Source organism: Lutzomyia longipalpis, chromosome 2, assembly GCF_024334085.1.
Source record: "Lutzomyia longipalpis isolate SR_M1_2022 chromosome 2, ASM2433408v1".
NCBI lineage: Eukaryota > Metazoa > Arthropoda > Insecta > Diptera > Psychodidae > Lutzomyia > Lutzomyia longipalpis.
Window position 1 is genome coordinate 993,792 of NC_074708.1, and position 27,993 is coordinate 1,021,784.

The 27,993-nt window shown below is 36.6% G+C and overlaps 2 protein-coding genes across 17 annotated transcripts in view; one reads left to right on the forward strand and one right to left on the reverse strand.

Moving 5' to 3' along the window:
* LOC129788401 (N-acetylgalactosaminyltransferase 7) overlaps positions 1–27,993 on the reverse strand; it is a 783,634-nt gene that overhangs the window by 716,232 nt on the left and 39,409 nt on the right. The gene's annotated exons all lie outside the window — the stretch shown is intronic.
* On the forward strand, positions 13–27,982 carry LOC129788390 (protein abrupt). 16 transcript variants are annotated; one of them, XM_055824394.1, is made up of 8 exons: positions 956–1,016; positions 14,649–15,141; positions 15,213–15,429; positions 15,518–15,802; positions 15,866–16,109; positions 26,108–26,635; positions 26,957–27,127; positions 27,201–27,982. In XM_055824394.1, exons 2-8 carry the CDS (start codon positions 14,810–14,812, stop codon positions 27,575–27,577), a joined length of 2,154 nt encoding a protein of 717 aa, XP_055680369.1. In that variant the 5' UTR covers positions 956–1,016; positions 14,649–14,809; the 3' UTR covers positions 27,578–27,982. The 16 variants fall into 16 exon arrangements, with proteins under 16 accessions (XP_055680377.1, XP_055680369.1, XP_055680368.1 ...); XM_055824393.1 differs by lacking the exon at positions 956–1,016 and adding an exon at positions 8,950–9,443; XM_055824396.1 differs by lacking the exon at positions 956–1,016 and adding an exon at positions 8,950–9,443 and having other exon boundaries at positions 26,129–26,635.

A 27,993-nucleotide genomic window follows, 5' to 3' on the forward strand; every position in this document is an offset into this window, starting at 1 on the left:
GTCTCTTCGGGGTGTGTTTTGCCCCACTGGAGTCGTCCCCAATCATTTCGCCATGTGATTAGAGGTTAGCGGTCATATGCGAACTTAAATAACCGCGGAAATTTGTTTGGTAAACTTTTCCAACAAGGTGTGGTGCTTTCTTCCTCTCCTTTTGCCCAAATAGTTTCGTAACATAACCGATTGTGGAATCCTTCCCGCGCGTCATCTTCAATGTGAACTTGTGAGTTGATTTTGGGGGGGAAAGGGGAATTTATTATAGACCTAAAAGCTCTTATTTAACGTGAAGCGTTTAATAAAGTTAATGATTTTTGGTGTTACACTGAGAGAAAAATTTTATTTAACGAATTTTAATTCACTGAGTTATCATGGTATTACTTGGAGCTTTTTGTGTTTCGCGCTTTTAGCTTTGTGATTTATGCTTTTAAAGCATAAGCTTTTTTTTTAGTTAAGTAGTTGTGATTCAATGTATATAATTACTTAAAATCTAATTCAATTCATTTTCATCTCTTGAGCTTTTTATGGAGCTTTTGTGTCAATTTTAAAGAATTTTCTGTACAAATAAAAATTAAGTTTTAATTAAAACTTGAAATATTCAGTATTATTACTCGTTAAATGAGCAAGAGGATTTCCCTTTAATCAGCTACTTATCTAGCCAACAAATCACAATAAATAACTCACAAAAGTTGAGATTTCTTCTTGTAATTCTGTTTGGAATTGGATATTGATTACTTTTGTGTGAACATTGGACATCTCTCGAGGGACAAATCTCACAATTTCTTGTGCTGTTGTATATACATACCTATATTTATATTAACTTACAATCTCTCCTTCTCAAAACTTTCTGTATATATAGTGGTGCCATAATACGTCTTTTTTATCAAAACTTTTTTCATAGTGTCCCAAAAGGCAATAAAGTATTCTTTGAATAATTTTTCCAGAATGACGTTCGAGTATTCACGGAGCTTTAACTAGGCGCCTCCACTGTAGACTATATTTTCATCGACCGCAAACTGAGGGTAAGTAATGAAACCATTAGACAAATTTCATTTTAAATTCCATACTACGGGGGGTGGGGGATGGGGAGGAAACTACTTTGCTAAAGAGTACATTCAATTAAATAAATTCTCCTGAAAATACCACGAGAAAAAGAGAAAGAATGAAAAAAAAAAAGAAATTTAGAGATCAAAAGAGAAGAAGCAAAAAGGGTATTGTGACGGGGGGAGGAGTGGAGAATTTTTCAAAAGGAATTCATTTACGCATTATTTCCTTTCAAATTGTCGATACACACCATTCTTTTACGCCCAATTCGCCTTTCGTTTTTCGCATAAAAGAGGAAGTCCAGAAAAAAGGGGAATTGCAAAAACTTTTTTTTCTCATTGTCGATTTTCGGACGTGACTTCAGGTTTATGTGGAGGCATAGAAGAGAGATTTTCTTGTAGTTTATGGAATTCGTTTCACGCACATTATTTACGTAATGTACATACACGTTCCATAGGGTGGTCACCCGGGGTCGTAGGGACCAAAGGAGCGCGCAGAGCAAGAGGAAAAAAAAAAGAGCGAAGCCCCGAATCAATACATTTGATCGCAATATTCCACAAAACATCAATGTATTGTCGTTAAATTTGATGATGAAAAATATTCAGGATGCTTTCTAATGTATTTTTAGTGGGTGGTTTTCCATATCCCATGGATATTTTCTATGCTGGACCATCCGTTTCTTTTCCATCTCTCTTGCCATGTGAAGCAATTCTCCGTGGTTGGGTAAAGAATTTTTCAAGTCCCATTTCAACCCACCCACGATGAGCCACAATATTTATCCATCCATCCCCGCCCTCCTAAAGGGGGTTGCACCATAGACATCTTACTGTACATTCCTCAAGACATACCTACCGGGAATTTTATTTTATCTTGTTCATATATAAAAAAAATTGAAGAAAAATTGACTTTTTTCAAAGTTTTTTTAAAGAAATATTTTGAGGAAATTAAAGAATAATAACTCCTAAGCATAGAGGAGTCAAATACGTGTTTTTCTGGCTGCCTGTCCTGTCTTGATGTTTCTTTTATAGGCGTCACTGCGGGTAGGCACGGAAAAGGAAAGGAAAAAAAAACTTTTGGGAGATAAACACGAGCTTGGAAAGCTTCTTTTTGAAAATTTCCTCGCCGTTTATAGGCACTGTCACGTCTCCCACAAGTATTGACCATATTCAACTGATACTTTCAATTCAATCCCCCCGAAAATCCTCCAGCACTACACATATAAAGTGTTATCTACTTGAGCATTTATACAGTTTGATTCGCTCAAAACGAACCGGGCGCGGCTCCAAAAAAATAGCCCCATATATAGAGAAAAAATGTCTTCTTTCGTACATTAAGTAGGTATCATTTTGTCCCCTTTAGATTACCACCAAGAATACACCACACACACACGGGTTGGACCCTTTTTGTGGGGCACATTTTATTCATTTGCCCCAGAATGATATTGTTATATGGGAAATCATGCGAGCAAATCAAATAGCACTACAATGCCAATTTCGAGGAGCGGGAAAACCCATATATGCATTATTTTGAGGTGAATACCGTGGAGTATGGGGGAGGAAGTCAACCACACATACGTAGGCTAGGCCCACCACCAACCTCTACCCCTCACCTACTCAGTCATTTTACGTAATTTCTCTCTATTCGACATAAACAAAATCAGTGCGCTACGAGGGGTGAGTTGTGGCAAAATAATGTTACGTGGCCCACCCTAAACCCCCCGCAGCGAGTCAACCGTCAAGGTGTAAGCGACAGGGGTTTTATTGGAAAAATCATCCCTGCGAATTTATTATCGCCACCCGCTAATATTGATACAAATACTTAATTTATTTTAAGCCCAATCGCGTGCTTACACGGGTGGCCAAAAAAAAAAAGAATGAGTAACTCATCGACAGTTTTAGTATATGTAATGGCTGTTTGGGGTGGGGGTGGAAATATTTTGGGAGTGCCCCGCATTTTGTCTTCAATACTAATCCTCCACATTGCCTGCTAAAGGGGTGCGGGGGTTATGTTCAGGTCAAATGCTATATTGCAAAATACACAGAGAGAGCGCTAAAGGCGGTCGATACAGCTGGGAATTATTCGCTCTCTCACCAATTTTCAACAAACATAATGTTAGAGGGGTGTGAACTGATTTCCCAAAGAAAAGTCAATCATAACGCGTCCAGTTATTAGAGTTGGTATACCACAACGCGGATGGGTCAGTCTATGCGTTGCAATTTAATTTGTGAGTAGAGGCAAAGTCGATTTTTTGTAAAATTTCGTAATTTGACAAATTAAAATTCTTATATCTTAAGTTCTATTAGACCTACAGAAATTTCTTGACTAGTTCTGGAAAGGTATTGAAATAAGCTATAATCTGATGTATATTTCGATACATTTCAAGGTCACCTCCAGAACACAAAATGGCGGATTTTTGTTCTACCAAAACAGTTTTTTGCACTTTTTGTCCTCAAGGAATGGTTCTAGAGGTTTCTGATGTTCCGGAAAGTTATAGAGTTTTGCAAAACCTTTAATTAGATACCAAATTGAGCAATATCGGATAAGCCGTTCAAGAGATATGGCTCTTAGAACTTTTCAAATTCAAGAAATTTTCAAATGGTTATATCTTCTAAACGACGACATAGATTTTCTTCATTTTCGGACTGGTGAAAGATATTGAGTCAGGCTACAACATATCAAAATTTAAAGGAAATCTATAACAGATGTTCGGAGATATTGCCCCTTAAAGTTAGGCAATTTTTGTTTTTGTTTTTAGCGCCTCTTGCGGATGTTTTTGAAACTTGAAATGTTCTAGACAGTTGTAGGGCTTCGCAATACCTTTCATTTGATACCAAGATGGTCAAAATCGGTCAAGCCGTTCTCGAGATATATCGAAAAAACACTTTTTGCTTTAGGCCGCCATATTTGCTAAACCGCTTGACCGATTGTCAAGTATGAATTATTGATGAAAACGTTTCACTGAGCTCTACAACATACTAAAATTTCAGACCTCTAGCTATAAGGGAAATGGTTGACAGTAGTTCAAAATGGCGGACGGCGGCCATCTTGGATTTTGAAAATGTGAAAAAATGAAATTTTACACCCACATTTCTATAGAAAACTTCAAACCAGAAGTCTCTATCTCTTGCCGTTCTCGAGGTATAAGGCAAAGTTTGGGCGACCGGCCGGCAGGCCGGCCGGATCAAAAATTTTCCACCACCATTTTCGTAATGTGGGATGTCTAAAACGTGCTCATACCAAGTTTGAGCCCGATCTGAGATGGTCGGTTTTTCCGACGATTACAATACTTGGTATGCCACGATTGTGGTATACCAACTAATATTGACGCATTTATTTGAGATTAGTGCATTGATTGCATCTTATTGAATATTAAAATTTTTAATCATTTATTTATTTTAGTTTTTTCTTGATATTTTTTTTTTTAAATATCAATTGAAGGGTTCTGAAAAATTTAAGGAAAAATGCTAAAATTTTCTCCGAAACCTTCAAGAACTAATCCCTCATTAAAGGTTATTTGTCTGGCAGAAGTGAAATAATACCGCGACAGACCAATTAAAACAACCCCTTCATTTGACATGGGGGGAGAGATTCTTTTGCGCATTGAAGCAAACCGCCCCCCATTTAAAATTCTTCACATTCAATATTGGGGGTGGTTTTGAAAATATAAGCTAAATTCGACTAAAAATGAAAAAGGGGTGGTGGTGGTAACATTTGAACAAAAGAAATGGATAAATCTCGAAAAATACGAATGTTATGTAAGAAAGTTCTGCGGGCTAAAGGGGGGAGGACAGGGTGGTGGTGGAGGAAAAAAACATTACGTAAGACCTTCTACGCCAATATCCGTTTCACGTAAGTTTTTCATAAAACGTCCGATATTGGCTATGTGTATGGGGAGTAAGGGAAACTTTTCTGGTGCGTTGATGGGGGTGGTGGTTTGTATGTGAGAAATGTGATATAGGCTTTTCTTCCTCACTTTTTGGACACACACACACACGTATACTTGGCAACAATCCCCCCGAAGAGAATACATAAGACGCACAAATGGTCTTACCAAATATACTTTTTGATACGATGCGCAACCCTCTTGGTGGGGAAAACTGACCATCAAAGCCACCCCCGCAACACAGAGCTTTTTTTTTCTTTCCCGTAAGGGTGGAACTGCGAGAGAGGAGATACTATGGGAATCAGTGCGCTGCTCTGTAGACGGAGAACTTTTCTTCTTTTTTCTCCCTTCAAGGCGCACAAGGTACAAATGACCAAAAGAACGAGAGGGCGGGGGGTGGTAGGTGTGAAAGGTAGGGAGGGTATGGTACTGAATTTTTGCTCATGTACACCCCCTTTATTTTCGCGTGCTGAATTTTAAAATTTGCACCGATCTCTGACCCACCTCTGGGGCGTACGCCTTAAGGGATAGCTTTAGGGGTTGGGAACAGGAAAAGTATTATGCCGATGGTGAAGAAGAAAATAAAGAAAGAAGTAGAGAAAAAAAACTGGGTGAACTTTCCGTATAACTTCCTTCTCCTCACCCCACTTTGGGGGTTTAGTTTCCCACAACCACTCTGAAACCCCCTCATTATTGCTGCTTACGCAATCATGCGGCTGTGTATGTCATTTTCACAGTAAAATTAAACTCATTACATCGGCAGTAAATCAATTTTTCCGTGCGATTCACAAAGTATAGGCGCACCAGAGAGAATTGTCCCTTCGTTTTTGGCCCTTCTCGGCCCCAATATACCCCCAAAACATTTTGGCAATATGTACAAAATGAAAATGCTTCGGGGTACGAGAAAGAGAGAGAGAGAAAGAGAGGAAAAAAAAGCTTTTAGAGTAATCGATAAATTCGGTATATAGAGCCCGCTTCTGAAGAACTAACAACACTAGCCAAGGCCCAGAACTCAATTATGGACCTTTAAGGCCTCCCCGGCACCATTATTACACGTCCAATGCGCGGGAGGAAGAGAGGTGTGGGGCAGCCGTCTAAAAAGGCGCACCCATTGCCCATATAGAACAATTCAACATCTCCAAAAAGCAATACAACAAACGGGTACTTGCGGGTTATTGTTTGTGTGTACCTTTAAATGAAAGTCCATTAATCTAACCATTTGCATTAAAGACGATTTTCTTCCTATGCCAGGGCACATACACACACCTATTGCCTTGTAAATGTTCTCCCAAAAGAAAAAAATGAAATTGATATGAAAATATTAGCATTATGTATTGTATATAGCTACATTTATTTTTTCTACTACCTCTGCACGCACCTCTGGGTGTAATTGTTCAATATAATACGCGAATGGCTCAGGGTGATGTATATTTCCGTATGGAATGGATTTTTCATGCCCCCGCTCAGCCAGTCAACGCCAGTCTGTCCACGATGGAAGATTTAAAGGTGCTTATTTTATTCAGGATTTCCCACATCAAATGAATATATTTTTGGTGTGTGTAGGGGGGGATGGAGGACAAATTGACAACACTTTTCCATTACATTTTGTGTGTTATTCCGGAGGGCCGTTTTCTTCGGTTGACACATTTTCCTCGCTTTCCCTGTCTATTTTTAAAAAGGAAAAAACTTTCACTCTCCAATTGGTGATTTTTCCACTTTCCATCAGTTTGCGTTTGGAACCTTTTCCGGGCATTAGCATCTCTAATGTGGATGGATATGCCAACGCACCCAGGATGGATCATTGCGGTCATGAGATGACTCCATGATGCTCTGAATATTTATAAAATGGGTTAGGATGGGTTGGGATGGTTTTTGCTGGAAAAAGCCTTTTTGTTTTTTTTTTTTTTTTAATAAAAAAGCGTTTTCCTAATTGGTTTAGTAAGTAGTTTACTACTTACCCACTTTAGAAATACAAAAACGGAAAAATATTTATCAATATACCTTAAGGTATACCAACTAATTAAAACTAAATAAGAAATTTTTTGGGTCTTAATTCTTGAGCCATGATGCTTCTAATTTTATTTTATTTATTAATTTATTTTATTTATTTATTTTTTTAATTTTTAATTTTATTACTTAGAATTACTTTAATCTCTTAATTAAGTAAAATTAATATAGAACAATAATACTTTTTTATTCACAACTCAAACTTTTATATTAAAAAACAACTTCTAATTTTCCAAAATCATTTTTTAATCTAACTCACTACAGTGTAAGTTCTAATTCTAACTGAACAGGAATTAAATAATATAATGGAATGTTTTTTTTAATAATTTAAAGGAAAATGCAAGTGAATGAAGTTAGATACCTAATCTAATATTCAACAAATCATTTTGTATTCAAATCTCGAAGCTTTCGACAGCAGTCAGCAACCTATAGCCATCAGAGACAGTAAAGTGCTGAAAATGTTACTCCATCAATTTTTCAAAAAAAAAAAATCAATTTAGATTCTTTAGAGAATTTTATCCTGATTTTTCAAGATTAATTTAATTCTCCAAAAAAATGTCTCTAAAAATTATTCCCTGATCACTATATCGCCTACATTCGGCCATTCCTGACTACAAATCCTATTCTTCGTTTTATTTTGATAGTTTCTCCACAACAATATATAAATAGGAATAAAAGCGATAAATAGAACCCACCTATAGGGTATTAGGAATCCGTACAAGCGGGAATATAAGAAATCCCAAAATTAGGTCATTTCTTCCACCCTCGTTTTTGGTGATTTTATGCTTCTCCGCTGAAGAACTTCTGCAGAGACATTCTTTTCACACACCACGTCTCGCCTAATTGGAGATATATGACCCGCAAAGCCCACACTAAGCAATCTGATAATAAAATGCTAATAAAAGTGCAAAGGTACTTCTTTTTTTTTTTTTTGCTTTGCTCTCTTTATCGCAATATTGCGATTTTCTGCAAAAATTGCAAAAATCATCAAGAACGGACTGTGGCCAATACACACACATGCACTGGGTGCGTGCATGTGTGTGTGTGTAATGTGAATTGTGGGGAAAAATAGTGTAATAAGAGTGGCGATTGCTTTGGGAAATTTTGGACCAATCTCTTGGCACCGTGCTTAGTGTGTGGCTTCAATTGAATGATAGAAGTGGTGGTTTGTAAAAAAAAATTTAAATATCACCGCTTGTTATGTATGTATCAAATTCGATATATACATTTTATTTGGTGTGTTTGCCATGAAGGTGTTTGGCGTTCATTACATCGTGAGACAGAGAACATTTTGGTCTCTTTTTTTGTTTTCTTGTATTTTTCTTGGACATTCTTTGAATGTCTGTAAGACGATTTATTTTCTACCTCTCTCGCTTCCACAATACTTCTATATAGTTTTGTGTGTAGTAGGGTGTAGTCGGGTAGGTATGTAGGTAGGGCCTGTGTAGGTTACCTCGCGCGGGTATGAGTCCTTAATCGCGCGCGCAAAAGGGAGAGCGCCGGAGAGACTGTGTTTGCCATCCCTGGCACTTCTAAGAGTAGCACTAAAGGTAGCAACTACATACCTACATACATATATAGCATAAGTCTCTCTCTAGGAGCAATGTTGGTGTGTGTTGTGAATGAAGTAAGGAATGGAGAAAAATTCCAAATAACTTGTGGTGGAAGGAGGCAAAATTTTAAAAGAGAAATATAAGAAAAATCAAATTTCTTGTCTCTCCTCCACGTCCAGTAGTTACTATATAGGAGCTTTGACTATTGAGGAAGCTTGGTGTGTGAACGAGAGAGTTTGTGAATCCATCCAAACAACTACAGTCCCACATTTGCCGCACAACTACCACGCACAGTCCTCCTCCATCGCACTCTATTTACGGTGTAAAGAAGTGTCTGAAGAAAAAAAATACACCATGCTTGTACACAGTATATGGGCAATAATAATGGAATGAAGAAGATGCGCACTAGTCTGTATTATGCGCGCAGGTTCACCGATTTTGCTCTGCATAACACACTCAACTACTCTCAGTACAATTTTAGCAATCAGGCGGGTAGCAAGTATTTTCGGGCTTTGAATCTCGGACATTTTTCAAACAAAACTCCTTCCTTCTCTTCAACAAAAACAACCTTTTTTTTGGATGCGGGACACAACACACCAAAATAGTAATTAAGACATTTTTTTGTTGTTAAAAAGCATAATTGCACACTGCAAAAATTTTGTGATTTCCTTCTCCCTTCAATTTCCACACGCTTTTATTTTCCTTTTGGATTTTCCGGCTAAAAAAAAAAAGAAACGAAACGAACACTGTTTTGGAGGAATTTTGTGTGTTTTCGCCACGAAGGAAAAAATCGGGTCAAGAAGGGATTTTGTCGTGATTGAAAAAAAGAAAATTTACTATTATATAGTTTTTTGTGCACAGTGATGGTTGATTCCTGTCTGTAAGGAAGAAGAAGAATAAAATAATAAGTGTGGCCAAGAGCGTGCGAGAATTTTCTCCCGGAGTTTTTCCATGTTACACAAGTTAGTATACAATTTGAGCTGGAAAATAAATTATCCTTAAGGTGATATAATTACTGTAGTGGCTACCAAGTGGCTATGAAGTAGTGCATTGATTTTCTATGTGGAGAATTATATATAAAATAACAACGCAAAGTGTCGCCAGTGCAAGGCGCGAGCTATATAGCGAAAAAAATCGATTTGGTCTGCAATGGAAATTCAACTATTCCTCATCCCCTTTTGTACATACTATGTGTGTACATTAAATGCCAACCCTAGGACCGAACTATTGATTTTTCGGGGTGCACAGAATGCATTTTCCATTTGCGCGCTGTGAGTGTGATTTTCTGCCGACGCTCTGTGCCATAGACTGTGGCAACAAAAGGCTCCCTCCGCATTTTTTTTTTCAACTGTTATTTCTCCGGAGAATTTCCCAGCTGATTTCCTCTCCAGAGTGCGGGTGTTTTTCATGTGTTTCCCACAACCGCGACATCCTCGTGCTTCACCCGCTATTTTGGCCCACCCTACCTCGCGCGAATGCGTCTCCTCCCGCTATTCACCCTCTCTCCCGAGAGACTTTTCGCTACCTACATACATATATAAATTTTCTCCTCCACGATTTAATATCTCTCTTGTGCGGCGCGCGGAAAAATCTCACCAGCGATTTACTTAATTTATCACTATCATTTTTTATCGTCTGCCCTCAAAAATCTCCCACATACCACCCCCTCATTCTCTCTTCTTTTTTCCCCGGTGGAAAGGGCATGTAAATACATAGAAGAATGAGGAGAATAAAAAAAAAACATTCCCCCCGGGAGGGTTTACAAGAGCTGTCCCATCAAAAATAACCATCCGCAAGAGATCAAAAATGTTAATTCAAAATCAATAATTCGCGTCAATTTTCCACGATCGAACGGTCAGAGTGTGGTTTACACAAGCAGCGAGTCAAATAATACAGTACAAAGTACCCAATAAAAAACAATTGAACAAAGTTGAGGACAAATAAAAATTGCGAATTGAATCAATTTGCTCTAATAAAAGGCAATGTGGAATGTCTCCTCAACAATTTGTATATACAAGAGCACAAAAGATCACCCATTGCAAGTCAACGTTGCACTTGTCCTCCTTCGCAATCAACTAATTTATTAGGATGGGATTTTTTAATCGTAATTTATTTCCTTCACCTAATAGAATTTCTAATATAAAACGACCACGAGAGACACACATAGATTTAGTAATTTAGCCATAAGAGAGGACGGGAAGTTGAAATGATTTCATTTGAAACAATGTATAGAGTAATTGTACATAAGAAGTACTTTAAGCATCCCTTACACTCAGAAAAAATAGGTACACATAGAGAAATAGTCGTGAAAGATTGTTTAACTTCCCAAGAAGACTTCGGTATATAGAATTTTTTGGAATAAGTGTGAATTGACGAATATTTTTTCATAAAGTTTTGTATTGAAAAATTTATCAAAAACGTGAAGAACTTCAATATAATTTTCAGAGGAAACCTGAGGAATATAATTCGACCTTTAATAGAGCTTAGAATCTTTGTTAATGAAAAGTAAGTTTTTCATAGAGTAAGAATAGAATTCTTAAAAGATTTTTTGTGAGATTAATATTTTGGAAATAAATTGTTTCATTTTATTCAATTAAATTAGCTTGAAATAGACAATATAATTACCGGCGGAACGGTTACCGGTTAAAAGGAATTCTCAATTGATTTATCATTGAATGAATTTTTAAGAGCTCTTTTCACCTATCTGAATAGCAAAAGTTTCTCTGAAACTCTGCAAATTATTTTCTTCAGTTTTTTTTTCAATCTTAATACTTGTACCAATCTGAAAAAAATACTAATTACGTCAAATTATTTTGCTTCACACCAAATAAACATTAAAATACTAAAATTACCCACTTAATAGTAAATTCTACTATTTTAACAATTAAATCCTTTAACAGGATGTTTTATATGATTTTTTCTCTGAGTACAACTTTCATGAAAATTGCCGAGAGAAAAATCACCTTGCACTCAATGAAATGAATCTCGTGAAATTCGAAGAATCATCGTAGTGAAAAATTGATTTTTTTTCCTTCCTGAATTTCTTTGCTTCTGATTTTGTTTTCATTTGTGCCAAGTAATATCCCGCGCGCGAGATAAACGCCATCATTTTGATGCCGCGAAACGATCAACAACCAATTCATCTCTTGGCATTGTCTGATGATTTGATGGTTGTCGGCTAGACAAATTTTGTCTAAATGATTCTCGTGAATGGAATTACTCTATGGGAAGTTTTTTTTCCTTCCCTCCAAGAAAAAAAAACGCCCCACGTCTTAATCCCGAAAACATGATAATTGTATCGTCTTTCATCAAACTAGCTGGAGGAAAAGTATATTTTACTATTGAGATAAATTTCACGATTATTAATGGTTAAGAAGGAGGTTTGGGTTTGCGCAGTAAAGAAAGTTATTGTTGTATGTATGAAGAAATTAGAAGTAGAATATTGGAATTATTTCGATAGAGAATACGTCGTGGTGGTATGGTAGATAATACACAAGAGAATTAGCATTAACATCAAGGTTAATTGCGATGGAAAAAATTGCGCCAAGACGCTTTTTCTGAAACATCCACAGCACTTGACATTCTATCTACGATGTATTTTTTTTCTTTTCTTTTTCGTTTACTGTGGAGAGGAAAGATGTGGTGGAAAAAATGGGGCATGGAAAACTCCCTAGTTATGAATTTTCTTCTGACCGGAAAAATGTACTTCTTGGGGGGTTAAAAAGTTTTTGACTCTTTATTTGATTTCTTTTTTCTAAAAAGTAAACTTTGTGGCTGAATTTTAATTTGCAAATATTTAGACTAAAACATCAGACTTACTGCATTAAGTTATCTGAGCTACTTTTACATGGAATGTTTCAGTGTTTAGGACTTTTTAACTCCCCTCTTCTTGAGTACTTTTAGTACATTTGCAAGATAGAAAATCAACTGAAAAAAATTGTAAAAAGAAAAATTAACAGATGTAAATCGAATTAGTGGAGTTTATACTCCTAATACTGGTCTAGGTAATGACACTAAATATTTAATCACGCTTCTTGTGATTAAACAAACGGAAATTAGTGGCCGAAACAGTGGCTTCTCTGTGACATTCAACGTACAAAAGGTGCACATGATTGTCTCACTCTCTACTTTACAGAAAATTGTGGAAAAGAAGTAAATATATTTTAAATTTTTTCCCTCCTCAACCATTGCTTTAACATGCCATTGCGTTGAAATTTGTTTTTCTATTTATTCAATTTGTCAATTGAATTCATACTGCTAAGTAGTAATTAGTACACTTACCGAACATGTTAATTGAGAATTTTCGGTGAGACAGCGTTTAAGAAATTTTTACAATCGCATCTCTTTTTTTTAAATGAAATTTTATATGTTAAAAAAAAATCCCTCCAGGTCTTGCACAACGCCTTGAGTGCTAAAACTGTGAGATTTCGGGATGTACACAGCAGTGAATCCTTGTGTGGGGATATGTTTTTTTTTATGCTTCACAAAGGGGCATGTAGGCAAGAAGAAAAAAAAATGAGCAATAGTGTTGCAAAGAGGCATGAAAACGCACTGACTCTAACAATGTGGACCAAGCAGAGGAACCATTAAATTTTGTGCACTCTTCTGTCGCTCCCTTTTTTGCCTCTTTATTTTTTTTCTGTACCTCCGCCTTCACTTTAGACACCATCCCTTGGGTACAGAGAGAGAGCCAGAGGATGTAATTAAGGATACCGAGGATACTTTGCCTATAATGTGCACATGGAGTTGGGAGAAAAAACGTGAATTTTGCTCATAGATCCCAAAAAACTGTGATGGTATGAATTTTTACCATTTGTCTCATATTTCGTGAGAGAGAGAAAAATCCTTCTGAATTGCGTTGGATATTCCGCATCTTTAAATGCAATCCAAAAACGGATTGTGGTGTAAAGTATCCGCGTGAAACTTTCACAATTTCGCCAAAAAATTAGTGATTTATTATCAAATTCATTCAACAAATATCACCCGAGGAGGTCGTGCAATAAATGATGATTTTATTACAATTTTCTTACAAATCAATTCACATCGTTTTCCATTTGATTTTTATATGATTTTGCTGCAACTTTTTTTTTACGATTTCTTCTTTAATAATAATTTTTTTGAGTGCATAAATTTTTGCATCAATTGGCAGCTCCTTCAAGTACTCACTTCCCAATTTTGCTAATAAAATTGATAATAAAAAGAATTATTTTTCCATCCTTATAATTTTATCATAAAGCCCTTAATTTTGCAACATAAAAAACTTTCTCAAATGCACGTTTTATGAATTGAAAAAAAAAAGAAGAAAAGGTAGAAGCAATCTCTCATCTGTAAGGTATATAACACTCCTTCATTGCATTGGGGGCTCTTTGTAATTTTTATCATTATCCCACTCAAACAAAAAAAAATTCAATAAAACTCCATTTAATTGCAAAACTTTGTGGGTATTTTTCGGCAAAATTAAATGCAATTACAGCGCATTTTCGCGGTGTGTAATATTTTATTGAGAGAGGATGATGATTCTGTTTGAAAAAACCAACAACAACAGCAACCAAATGATACACCCAGCATCCAAAAATACTTTCACGTTTCAATGATTTTTCCACTGAAATTGAGCTTTGAAAAAATTGTCTTTTAGCATTTTGATGATTCGCATGTGTCACTAATTTGTGTGTACATTGCGTGTATGTCCGATAAAATGTTACACACACCCAAATTAATTTATGCAAATCTCATCATTAATACCTAATTGTGAATTATTGGTTATTTCATTGTTGAATAATGGATAAATTCAATGGTTTTTTTTTTCAATGAAACTCACACACACAACACTGAAGAATTAAAGAATATTTTTTAATGAAAAAAAAAGCATTTTACCCACAAATCGTTTTGTAAGAAAAATTAATTGTGTGACAATTTTTTTGAGTTAAAATTTTCTGTGAAGTTTTTAGTTAATTTCAATGGAAAGTATACTCGGGGGGATTATTTATGATTCAATGAAGTAAAAATGTTTTATGAGCCTACACTGAAGACATTCAACGAATTTTTATGAGAACAAAAATTGTGTATAGGTGCAAATTGCCTAACTTTCGGTGCATAGAGCATCCAAAGTGTGTGTACGATTGTATTCAAAATCAACGGTTTTTTTCTCTCTTTAATCTCTCTTCCAGAAATCCGTCCGTAACACACCACCCACGTACAATGGCCGTAGATAATTAATTAAGAAGAAGGAGGAGACGCGAAATAAATTGAAAATTGGTGAATTTTTCTTCCTGTGAAGATTTTCATTGAAGAGCGCTTCAAATGTTTCGGACGCTGGGGAAGCAATCTAATGACTGAATTAACTCATCATCATTCAACGGACAACAGCAACAGTGGTGTTAAAATGGAGCCATCGGTATCGCCGGCTCCATCGGAGCAACAGTACTCCCTCAAATGGAATGATTTTCAATCGTCGATTCTCTCATCATTCCGCCACTTGAGAGACGAAGAGGATTTCGTGGATGTTACATTGGCCTGTGATCAGAGATCTTTTACCGCACACAAAGTCGTCCTCAGTGCGTGTAGCCCATACTTTAGGAAGCTCCTCAAAGCCAACCCATGTGAGCATCCAATTGTTATCCTCAGGGATGTTCGAGCTGAGGATGTGGAGAGTTTACTGAGGTAAGAAAGGAAAAGAAAAGAAATTAATGTGATAAATATTAAAAAAAAAAAAAACTTCCTCTGGGGGGTAGGTTTATGTACAACGGTGAAGTTCATATTGGACATGAACAACTGAGTGACTTCCTGAAAACGGCTCAGCTGCTGCAGGTGCGTGGTTTGGCGGATGTGACGGGTCCATCGATGGGTCATACAATGACCTCATCATCGCGCCTTACGCATGCCGCCCTAAATGCACAAACCTCCACACCGACAGTACAAGAGCTGAAGCCATCGCCGGTAAGAAAAAAAGTAATGTGGCCAAGTATTCTTCTGAGAATTTTTGACACATTCCCCCACAATTTTCCGGATGATTCACCGTTTTGCTTTTTCCACGTAGACCCTGCCTTGGGATATGTCGGACGATCGATCGTCCCACACAATGGGTACCCCACCGCCACAGAAGCGTATCAAGAGCGCCGATCTCTACCGAGCACAGCATGGCATTAGCCCGGAAAGGGGAGTCGATGGGAATCCCCTTCCGGGACAATTGCGTGACAAAGATCGCGATAGGAGTGACGGGGATCGCAGTCGAAAGTCATCCATGGAGAGGAATATGGGATTGAGAGATTCTCTCCTTGAGCAAGCCCTTGAGGGTGGTCCAACTCTCATTGAGCCAACACAGGTGAGAACAAAAAAAAAAGAACTAAAATAAGAAGAAAAGAAAATCAATTAAAAAAATTTTCAGAATGTCTTCAAAACTTCACAGAAACATCCCAATCTCGCATCCCTGCAGCAACAGAGCAACGGAGAGGACTCCAATAGTAGTGACGCAGCTTCCGATCGAGAAGATAGCGGGATGGATGGTGCCATGGATGGGCTAAATGGCTCAATAGAATCCTCACGAACGCCTTCATTCCCCAGTGCATTTCTGGGCCTACAGGGACTCCCACTTATGCCAGGACCATCCGGAATGCATGGAGACAACTTCGGTGAGTTTTCTTTTCCATTTTAACTTAAATTATTTACTATTGTTGTTTGCATTTTTTTCTTATTCTATTTATTTTCTTCGCAATTTTGCATTTTTTGTTGTTGCTTCTTTTGCATTTATCAATGAACTTTTTATATTATTGTATAAATTAGCAAAAACAAATTGTTTATACAATCAAGCATAATTCCCTCCAAACAATCATTATCGCTACATTGCAAAAAATTGAATTTCTAAAATATGTTGTGTTTATACTAGATAAATTAATGATAAGAAGTGATCACACAATTCAAGATATATTTCCGGTCAACAGAAATTGATCTAGTTTATCAAATTAAATATAATTATTTTGATAAGAAAACAAAATGTCTTGTAAAAGAATCTCTAGAGAGAGAGGAAATACTAAAAGACGAAAAAGACTTGAGAAAATCTCCCCCAAGAATTACTTAAAATAACGAACGTTCTTGCGCTATATATGTATGTTTTATCAATTAATTTTTTATCAGTCGCCAAAGATGGTAGTTTATTTCGTAAGAGGGGTTGGAAGGAAGATGTATTGGACGAAAGAGACCCACCCAAATCTTGTGGCTAAAATGGTGTGTCATGACAACCGAGTTTTGGGGCAGTAAATCTTGCATTTCTCTACATTTATATAGAAAATACGATATATTTTCCAGTCATGTAATAAATCGTACATGTCCATCCTATGTACAATGCCGTAAGTAGTGTGCCAAAGAGGAAGGAATCAATGTGTGGAACAGAGTTGAAAATTCGGGGATTAAAGAGATTCGAGTTTTTCAAGCTTTTATTCATTTCTAAATTTATATTTTCACTTTTTCTCTAATTATTATTCCTCTTCTTCTTCTAAAAAAAAAGCTCCTTAAGGGTTATTTTGCAAAGAGAGAAAAAAAATATATGGGATTGTCTATTTACTTAATTGAGGTAAAAACCGCCTACAGAAAGAATAAAACTCTGGAAGAAAAATCGATGGAAAATGTGGAATAAAGGGTAGAGACGAATGAGGTTTTCTTGGAAACAAATGTGCGAGAGTTAATTTGTCATTTAATTACCCTGTAAGGGGTCACAATTAAATTCTCAATAAAGTTCCATCACACTGTTTTATGCTGTTTCATGAAAAATTGTATAGTATATATTGAAGAAAATCATAGAAGAAGAAAAAAAATAAATAAAAGAAGTAGAGGGACACGGCATGTGGGGATGGGAATAAAATACCAGGACTTACCTCATTCCTCCTACCAACAACAACAACAGCGACGAAAAAAAAAGAAGAAAATTCCCATCTACTCCCGCAAGGAGTTGAAAAACAAGACAAACACACACACATTGGGAATTATATTCTGGGAAAATATCTATTCCTGAGAAAACCCAAGTTCTATCATTCTCTCCTCCCCCCCTCTCCCCTATGGCCCACTCCATCCTCATCCTCAAAGCTCTACAATGCCCAGGAAAAATCAGTGTGGAGAAGGCACACACAAAAGACGGAAAGGAAGAACGGCAAACGGAGGATACAACACATTGTGACCATCGCATATGGAGGAGGAAACGTGCGCAAGTTTCATTATACAATCCCATACTGTCTTATGTACACCCCCAAAACATACATAATATATGTATGCTGTATGTGGGGGAGATAAATAACTAGGCATCTTCGCATATGGACAAATAGAAATTGCGAACTAGAAACTGAAACTCAAAAGCAATAAATCAATACGAATGGAAGTGTGTAGAGAGAGAGAGGGGCTACCCGAAAACGAACAGAGATGCTCACCCGGGCTATCAAACTAACCCACCCAAACCCACACTCCCCTTTTCTCAATTCACCCCAAAGCCCACCCACCATCCATGTGTGTATATGTGTGTGTGTGTTTTGTTCGATTTTCACCTCCTCGGCCCATCCATATCGCACATCCGAAAACATCCCCAAACCCACTCCCATCCAACACTACCCTTCTCCAAATGGTCCGAAATCACAATTGCCGGCACACACCAAAAATTTTTTTTATAGAGAAAATCATCCCAATGTATGGAATATTTTATGTCTCCACCACCCACACCTTCTACCCCCTTTCGGCAAAAACGAAATCGCCACACAGACAACAATTTTATATATCGAAACATATTACAAAACTCTTAACATTATATTGCCGTATTATTTTGCTCCCGAGAAGAATAAATTCGTGCGCGCTCTCAGAAAAATGCGACACATGAGAAAACAATGCCCTGTCCATCTAATGGGGGTGGTAGGAACAAAAAAAAAAACATAACTTCGTCAATCCTTTTCTGTAGCACATTGACGACTCTTTTTCTGTATACGTATATTGACACATCCTTAAAAAAATCTCTTTCCCTAAATAGTTTGATAATAAAATTTATTTTTAGTGTGTGAAAATTGCATAGAATATTCCCAAAATAAATATTCCAAAAATATTCTTTAGGGATGAATCAGGAAGACCTAAAATTAAAATCCTAGAATAGGTAGTGAGGAGAGTTTATTTTTAATTTCCCAAAACTATAGGATAAAACAAAGTAAAATTGCCTAAAAATAGCAATAGTTTGTCTTTTTTAGGAAAACTAATTTAGGCACAGCGTTCACAATAGATGGATTTTTTTTTAAAATTCTGTTAGGGGTGTTTTTCTTAGGGGATTGGGGTTCTAATTTAGCCTTATTTTATTTTTAAATGAAACTATAAATAATTTTTAAAGATCACATTTTATTTTGAAATAAATTTCTTCAAAACAATTTTATAGATTTTGAAAATGAATTAAATGATTTTTTAAAGATTTTATCGTTAAGTTTGGCTTTTGGAAAAAGTAAATATTAGCACAGATTTTACAACACACCCATACCTGCCCTAAATTTCTTTCCAAGGGGTTTTAGTGGAGTTATTTCGTAATATTTCCCCGTGCAAACACCTATCACACACACCCACTTTTGTGATATTTGATCATTCACCCCTCAATGGGGGGTGTCCTCCTTACACTACATACATATATTGTATGCATAAAAGAAAAAAAAAGGCGGTGAAATCTGAACTGATATCCTGTCATTGATTTGGCAGTAAGTCGGAGGGTCAATCCATTTGGGTGAATAAATGAGAGAGTGATATGGGTTGGGGGTGCAAAAGGGGGAGGGGGTGGGTGAAGTTCTCAGGAGATATTCCTCACGTATATATTGAGATATTAATGCCCCGAAGAAAAGCCAGTATATTGACTCACGTCAGCGCTTTTTTACGCCTTACTGAATGATGTTTGTGTACTGAGGGCAATAATACGCGCGCCATAGAAAGAAAAATTTCACTCACCATCCGAGATATATACTTTTGCTTTTAATGGTTGCGCTCGCAGGAGAAATAAAAGTGTGTCTCTGTGAGACCCCTTGGACGGTGTGTCTCCCCCCATATATTCACGTACTCTTCCTTGGAGTCTGTCGTCCATTTGGGTTGACTTTATTACATCGAATAAGTTCACTTCGTCGAATTTAATTGGGTATAACTTTTATTGTTATACGTCTTGTTATTAAAAAAAAAAGAGAGAAAATCTACCAAGTTGCGAAGATGAAGACAGGAATAAAAACAGGGGGGTGAGAAGTAGGTACACATAAGATAGTAAATCCGTGCATAGGGAAACTTCCTTATTCATTTCAACAACCACCACATAGAGAAATAATTTAGGATCTTGCCATGAATTGAGAACAATAATATTTGATTTTATGTGTATAGTGTGTATCCATTTGTACACCAGTTTTACTTTATGTACCCGGCAACCCCACTGCTATATATGCGTACTGTATAAGCAAGCTTCCATCTTCAGTGCCTTTTATCTCCTCCTCACATGTCCACCTTCAGCATTGCCTCGGTGATTGGGATCCTCCTTTGCACCTATCCTCCGCACACGGTTTCTGGACTCTCAATATTACGAATTCCATTTCGGACTATTTGGCCCACGCATGTGTGACGATTACAAGGGGGTACCAGAGTTGAAATTTTATCAAGAAAACTCGTTCTCTTTGCTCGAGAAGTTTATTCTCGCAAAATAATTTTTTTTCTGTGAAAATTTAATTAATTTTTCCTACTAAACTAGGGTTCTGTATAGATTAAAAGAAAACCTTTGGTACAGATTTTCTAAACCTCTTTAAAAAAAATTGTGTTGAAAATTTTTAGTCAATCCAAGCCTTTTAAATTAGAACATTTTATTGTTAGTTCTTGATAGAATTTTAGGTGATGATTTCTAAAATTTTCTAGCGGTGTTTATAATTTTTTTAAATGAAACTAAAGAACATTTTAAGCGTCTTGAGCTAGAATTTACAATTAAATAAAAAAACGATAAGAATTGTGTGAATTTATTAAGATTGGGTCGTATTCTATGACCTAGAATTCCTCTAAGACCTAGAAATTCTTGAGATTTCAAAAATTTCTGGGTTACGGGGTAGGACGCCTTGAGAGACTCTCAGTTGATATATTTTTTTTTAATTTTGTACTCCAAAAAGATTTTGTAGGCCTGATGAAGAGGGAATAAAACCTTCAAAACGTCTTATGTAAATTGTTTAAAAGAAACTGTTAAAGGTCGTAAACTGTGCCCTCCTAACCGTTAAAAAAATTACCCGACCGAAATCAAAACATAAAATATGAAAAACTTTAAGATTTTATTTATATTTTATGATTTAAAATAAAAATTTTTATATTAAATCAAATCAATAACAAATCTAAAAAAAATATTAGCCAGTGTAAAGCTCCTTCCATTCCGTACCAAGAAAGTTTAACTAAACTTTGCCCCTCAAAGCGCGAAATCTTCATCCGAAATCTGCATCCTTTGCAGCTCGGTAGGGAGGTTCTTGGGTGTGAGTCTTCTTTCCTTATCTCCCATGTCCGTCCTGGTAGAAGTTTCATTTTCTACATTGAATGTACACACAAAAGGATTTCATTTCCTCACCACACACACACATACATCTGCCGATCCCCGAAAATTCCTTCCATTGAGCTTCAATCGTGCAAGCTTTTTGGGAAAATCCATCGTTTTCCCCCAAAAAGGGGTTCCACTGATGCCACTCTATCTACACACACTAAAAGCTCAAATAAAAGAGAAAATTTTCCAGGACGTGAATTAATTTTTTTTTAAACATACGACGTGAATTTTGTCAACTATAAATAACATCGAGAGTGCTGGTATATAAATTATTGCGGATGATAAATCACAGTCTGGCGGAAAAATGCAACATTTGGCATCAACCCTCTCTTTCGGAGGGGGTGGTGGGATCTAACTGACTGACTTTCCTTCTATTTATGGTGGAGAAAGGAAAACTCCCTCCAACTCTTTTTTTATAGATGTAATTTTCAAGTGTTCTAACAATGCTATTATTATAATACGGGGGGTGGTTGTTTTGTATTTTAGCACAGATGAAGATTTTATTTCAAAAGTTTCTTTGAAGTGCATAACAACATTTTCCAGCGACTGATTAAGTCTCGTGGAAAACTGCCTCATTCGTGTTTTTCACACAAAATCATCCTGGAATAAATGTCTCCATTCGCTGGAAATAATTTCCCATCCTTTGCGCGCATCGTGGGAGGGGGTGAGGGGGAGAGTTTGGCATGAAGAAACTCTTGGTTGTGGATATGTATAGTACAACATACATCTTTCCTTGTGGCCGTTATGTGTATATGTTTTGCGAGTAACCATGAGGATTTGTTTGCTATGCCACAAATATACCGAAAAGGGGGTGAGGGTGGTAGGGTGATGATAGAGAGAGGGAAGGTGTGGGTGGGTAGGAAAAGGAGTAGAGAGGCAGCAGTATAAATTTAATTAATTTATGTACATGTGAGTTAATGTGAAAGAACCATGCGGATATGTGCATTAGAAAGGAAATCATTTTGAAGGAGCGTGTGATGTATTTTCTACGCTCCATTCCATCTAGCATTTTGCACAAATATCTCTTCTCTATACCTTTATATACCCCTACCCCCCAAACAGTGTTTGGCATTTGAAAATACACTACCCTCGCCTCACCAATCCAACCACTTACAAATAGCCATATATTTATGCCTCAAAAGGACCTTCCAACGATGGGAGTCCCCTCCTTTCTCGCATATAAAATCCCTTCCACTTGCGAAAATGGGAAAAGACACAAATTTTATACATCACATGAATACAAACATACAATGTATGATTAAATTATTAACACTTGGATAATATTTTATTAAAACGACTAACGATGAATGATCCAGATAGAGCGGCGATGTGAGCAAAATTATCCGTATTTAGGTGCCTCTTCGCATTTCTAGCGAGAGAGAGTATTTCTCCATCTTTCCAAATGATAAAAATTGATTGCCAATACGTGTATGGAAGTCTAATTAATACGAATCACATTCATCTCACTGATTCTTCATTGAGGTAGAAGAAATATCTCAAACGTATAAAAGACGAAAACTCAAATACTCTCATGCAAATTTTATTCCATCTCATTATTATTTTCTGTAAAAGCGAACAGATTTCATTCGAGCATTCAATTAATTGCTAAAATCTCTTCTTTAACTAATTCTTCTAGCTTCTTATTTAAATTAAAGAAGAAACTATTTCATCTAATTGTGGGATAGGGTTTTCTCTGTGAAAAAAAAAACATTGAAGAGAAAAAGTTTTGATGATTTTTTGAAATCTGAGAAATTTCTCAGGAAATTGTTTTAAACTTTTGGACTTTGTGGAGAAAAAAATCTTAAGAAAAATCATAAATTTTGTGAAGAATTCTGAAATATTCAATTAAGACCAAGGGGTGTTTATCTGCTGAATATTGTGACTGTTTAAGCGAATAATCCGAAGATTAGCGAATAATCACAAGAATTTCCAAAGATCTGATTGTTTTCATTTTCAGCTAAAATTTAGTACTTCTTCGGCTTGAATTTACTGTTTTTTTTTTAAATACTTTTCAGGATTGAATTAAGTATTTATTCGCCTTAAATTTAGTACTTATTCGGCTAAAACTTAATACTTTTTTTCCGATTGAGTTCAGAACTTTTTCAGTTATAATTTACTATATTTTCGACTAGAATTTAGTACTTTTAATTATTCAATTTACTTCTTAAGATTGAATTTTAAAAAGTTCTAAAGTTCTAAGCCGAAAAAGTACTAAATTCAATAGTTAAAAAAGGACTAAAATCTAGCAGAAAACATACTAATTTCTATCCGAAAACATAGTAAATTCTAGCTGAAAAAGTTCTAGATTCAATCAGAAAAAAGTACTAAAATTAAACCCATAAAATACTAAATTAAATTTCACTTCTTTGGCTAGAATTCAGTAATCTTTAGGCTTTTCCTCGTCAGTCTTTACCAATTTAAGACTAAAAAAAATTCGACTGTTGAATATTTTGATTTCTTTGGCGAATCATCCAATATTTTCATTCAGATAAACACCCTTTGATTAAGACAGAATACTTTAGAAAAAATCTACAAATAATTTAAATAAATAAGATTTTAATTTCCCTTAAATTGCACAATGTTGCATGAAAATTATTATATTTTTTTTTAGTTGCATCTGCATGGAAAATTTTGTGTATTGTGTTGTTGTTGCCTCACGTGGGGTCACACTCATTCTTAGCCGCCTCTGTTCTATTGCAGGGGCGGCTGAGGAAGCGACGGAGAATCCACAGAATGATGCACCGAGATGGCCATACGGGCCTGTGTGCCCCCAATGTGGCAAAGTTTACTCAAATGCAAGCAATTTGCGGCAACACTTGCGCAATGTTCATGCAAATGTTGAGAAGGATCTGTGGCACACGTGCCAGGAATGTGGGAAAAAGCTCAAGACTAAGCACTATCTGATTAATCATCAACTCCAAGCGCATGGGATACATCAAAGGGCGGGTCCAGCTTCCTACAATGGGAGCAATTCTCGAAGGAATCGTTTATTTAACTAAAAAAAATTATAAATAAAATTAATGAATGTTGAAGGATTGAAAGGGATGGGATCTAGTCGTGGGTATTACAATGAAAATTTTCCCTTAACAATGAAAAGTTCCCCCCCCCCCTTTACTTATTTTCATGATCAAGCTTCTCATAAAATAATATTTTTTCACTACAATTTTATTTTATTCTTGATATTTTTCTGTAGATGCGTTGTTGATTTTTTTAAAATTTTATTTGCAAAGATTTCTTTTTTTTTTTGTTAAACATTATGTGCATATATAGTGTAATGATTAGTATGCCTATTATGTATTATAAAAAAATAAATATAAATAGTTAAAATTAATACGACCGTGATCTGAAATGATGCATTTAACGTTCTAAAAGAAAGAAAGAAAGGAATGGAGACAGTTATTGTGGTGACCACTAGAACTGATGAATCAAAATTCAAATTATTATGAAAATTAACAAAAATCGGTTTAGCTAAAATCGGAAAAATGGTTTGAAGAAAAATTGAAATATTTTTCATGAGAAAAAAAAACTAATTTTTCTAAATGCTTAATTTGTAAAAACAAAAATGATTCTTCCGTCTTTCTAAAAAAAAAGATTGAGTTTGGGGCGTTTGATGCTAAAAATGAGATCAGGGTCGGACATTGACGGCTTATCATCTAACGCTGCAATCCCTAATGCCGGTTGCAGATGTCCACCAGCATGGTGTGCCTATCAAGACGGAGGAGGAACGCTGCCCGTCGCGCGACTCCGTGGCCTCATATGGCTCGGGGGTGTCTCCGCTAAAGCCCGATATGTCCGGCCCGGCAGTGTCTCAGCAGCACCAACAAACGCAGCCAGCGGAAATCTTCCAGACGCCAACGTCCGGAGATGCGTACAATGTACCCTGCCCACTGTGCCAGGTGCCCCTGGAGCCCCGTCTCTTCCGTCAGCACCTGGATCGACACTACCCGCGCGATAGTCCCGTTTGCCCCGTCATACAGTGCAGTCGTCGCTTTGCCCATCCCAATTCCGTGCGCAATCACATGCGCCTCAAGCACGCCATGCAGTGGCTCAAAATGAAGGCAATGCGCTCCTCCGGGGGTGGACCTTTCCTCACCATGCCTGATTTCAAGTAGTGCCCCTACTCCCGCGGAAATGCAACTACCGCATGGCACCCCCGCATCCTATATTATTCAGTATTATTGACACCAAAGCCCTAGATCGCCTTCTAGGCACACAACCCATAAATGTGGCGAGGAATCCTACTTCTAGGACTTCTTCAATCTCTCATTTATACTTTTCTGTTGGCTTTCAAAATTTGAATTTTTTTTAACGAACTTTGGGGGTTGTGTATTGTCTCCTTCTTCAGGTACGTTAATTGATTTACTTTTCTTTTGGTAATCAATTAAATCGGAACGAAAGAAAAATTTAAATATTCTTCATAGATCCTTAGAAAATCCATGACGTATATTGTGTGCACCTGTCGTGCAACATAATCCGCCAGAGCCTATGCTAATTAAGTTCCTAACACCATCAGAATATTTTGCATTCCCGCCACAAAAAAAAAGAAAATTAGAGAAAATTGAGTGAGCTCATGCAGTATAAAGCGATGAGAAGACGAAACAGGTTCCTAAAAGACACTAATAATTAAATGAAAAAAAAAAGAAAGAAATGTCTGAATATTTAGAAATTATTTAACTGTACGATAGAGAGCAAAATAAAGTAATTTCCTTGTAGATATCCAATGTAAGTAATAATGTGAAATTATTTTACTACCATCGATATGTGTGTGTGCATAAAATTTAGGCGATATGGTTGATTGGAGGGAATTTACTTGGCATCATTGCAATGCCCATTATGCCCCTCTTTTCACAACGTAGAGAAGCTTGCCGGGGATGATACTCATCTGCTCCCCATAGAGAGTATTATGTATAAAATTAGATTCTCATAATGTATAAATTCTATATAGAAGAAAATATATAGCAATGGATAAGAAGTTTTATTGTTTTATCATTCTGCGGAGTAGATTTGGGCTCTTCGTGTACAATGATTATGAGGAGGAAGCTTTGAAAAGTGCAGGGAAAACGCTTACACTGATTGCAGAACCTTCTTCTATCTTTGCAGTGTCACGACGTTCATTGGAGATGCGAGTTAGAGCAACAGACCCGAGGCCATGTCCCAAATGCGGGAAAATCTACCGTTCAGCCCATACGCTACGTACGCATTTGGAGGATAAGCACACCGTCTGCCCAGGGTATCGATGTGTCCTCTGTGGCACAGTGGCCAAATCACGCAATTCCCTGCATTCACACATGTCACGTCAACATCGTGGTATCTCCACCAAGGATCTCCCCGTACTACCCATGCCAAGTCCCTTTGATCCCGAATTAGCAAGTCGTTTGCTGGCCAAGGCGGGTGTGAAGGTTTCTCCGGCTGAACTACGTGCAAGAGCATCACCAACAAGTGGAACGCGACGCAATGATATGAAGTTGGAATTGAGGACACCTGGAGATGATAGCAATATGGGGGACCTCGATAATGACCCTGAAGATCTCACCGTGGGCAGTGCAGCTCACAACAATAACAACAGCAATACCAATAGATACCTCGATGGTATGATTGGGATGTCAGGTAAAAGATTTCTTAAAGAATTTTATAAAATTCTTCAATTTTGAGCAACTTTAAATAAATTTTTATTACAAATTAAATATCTTGGCCAGATTTATTGAAGCAATAATTTATAATTATCGAGATTAGTTCAAATGAGTCCTTAGAATTTAAATCAGAGCTTTTGAAACTTCTATGCGACTTATTCAAAACAATTGTCTTTGGCTGACGCTTCCGGAACGTCATATTCCTACTTTTCACTGCGATAAATTGACGAATTTTAAGAAATCTCCTTTAAAAGAAATGTTCTTAATTGAATTTTGGATTTTTTCTTGCATTTTGCAGCATTTAACCATCCGAATACGACAATAACAAGAGTGCGACAAGGCGCTCTAACACCCAAAAGCAATGAATCCATTTCCAAAGACTCCCACGGTGGACAACTGGGTAGTAGTGCTGCAACGGGGTCAGCCATTCTCGACACATACTTGCAATTCATCACTGAAAATACCTTTGGTAAATCATCCACTATCATCGTCGTCTTCAGCGCTAAAAATGTGTCTAATTGATTGAGTTTTTCTTTTTGTAGGAATGGGAATAAGTCAGGAGCAGGCAGCAGCAGCACTGCATGCTGCTAAGATGGCTCAACTTGGTGCCATGGGGCATGGTTTGGATAAATTGCCACCGGGTTTGCTGCAATCCCAATTGGATTTGCACAAAATAAACAATCAGGCCAATAGTTTGGATATCATTGGGAAGATTCAACACAACTCCAGTGTAACAATTGAGCCGTCTGGGAAGCGAGAGGGTGAACGATCACTTGAAATTAAGCGCAATGATGAGGAACCAATGGATTTGGGTGCTGAAAATGCCCAACAACCACCTGCCAATTTATCCCATGATGGGGATAATAGTTCCGGCGACGAGGGAAGCTACTCCGATGACGAAGGTGTTGGGAATTCGTAGATTTGTGGACTATTTTTGGGACTGAAATACTTCGCATGAAGGGAAGTATTTTTATTTCTCTTTAATTTTGTTTTCTGACTGAAATTTTGTTGAATTTTCTATTGAATATAATTTTTTTTATTAGTCATGAAATTTAACGGGGTTACGAAGGAATTCTTTTATAGGGAAAAGAAGAGTTTAGGTTTGATTTAAATTTTCTTTGAAAAAAATAAAATAAAATAAATCGGTGTTCATTATTTTCGTTAAAAATTCACGAAAAATCTCATATTTTCTTCCATTTTTGGAAGACTTTTTTTGGGGCTTCTTTCAAACACAAGAAGCAGGCAAATATTTAGAATTTTATGCAATAAAATGGAAAAGAATTAAAGTTTGTCCACAAATCCACAAAGAAAAAAAAAGAAGAAAGATTGATAAAA

Coding starts and splice junctions, on each gene's coding strand:
- LOC129788390 (XM_055824394.1), top strand. CDS start 14,810: ATGACTGAATTAACTCATCATCATTCAACGGACAACAGCAACAGTGGT. Junction 26,636..26,956: donor TGGTATGATTGGGATGTCAG/GTAAAAGATTTC, acceptor TGCATTTTGCAG/CATTTAACCATCCGAATACG. Junction 27,128..27,200: donor CATCACTGAAAATACCTTTG/GTAAATCATCCA, acceptor TTCTTTTTGTAG/GAATGGGAATAAGTCAGGAG.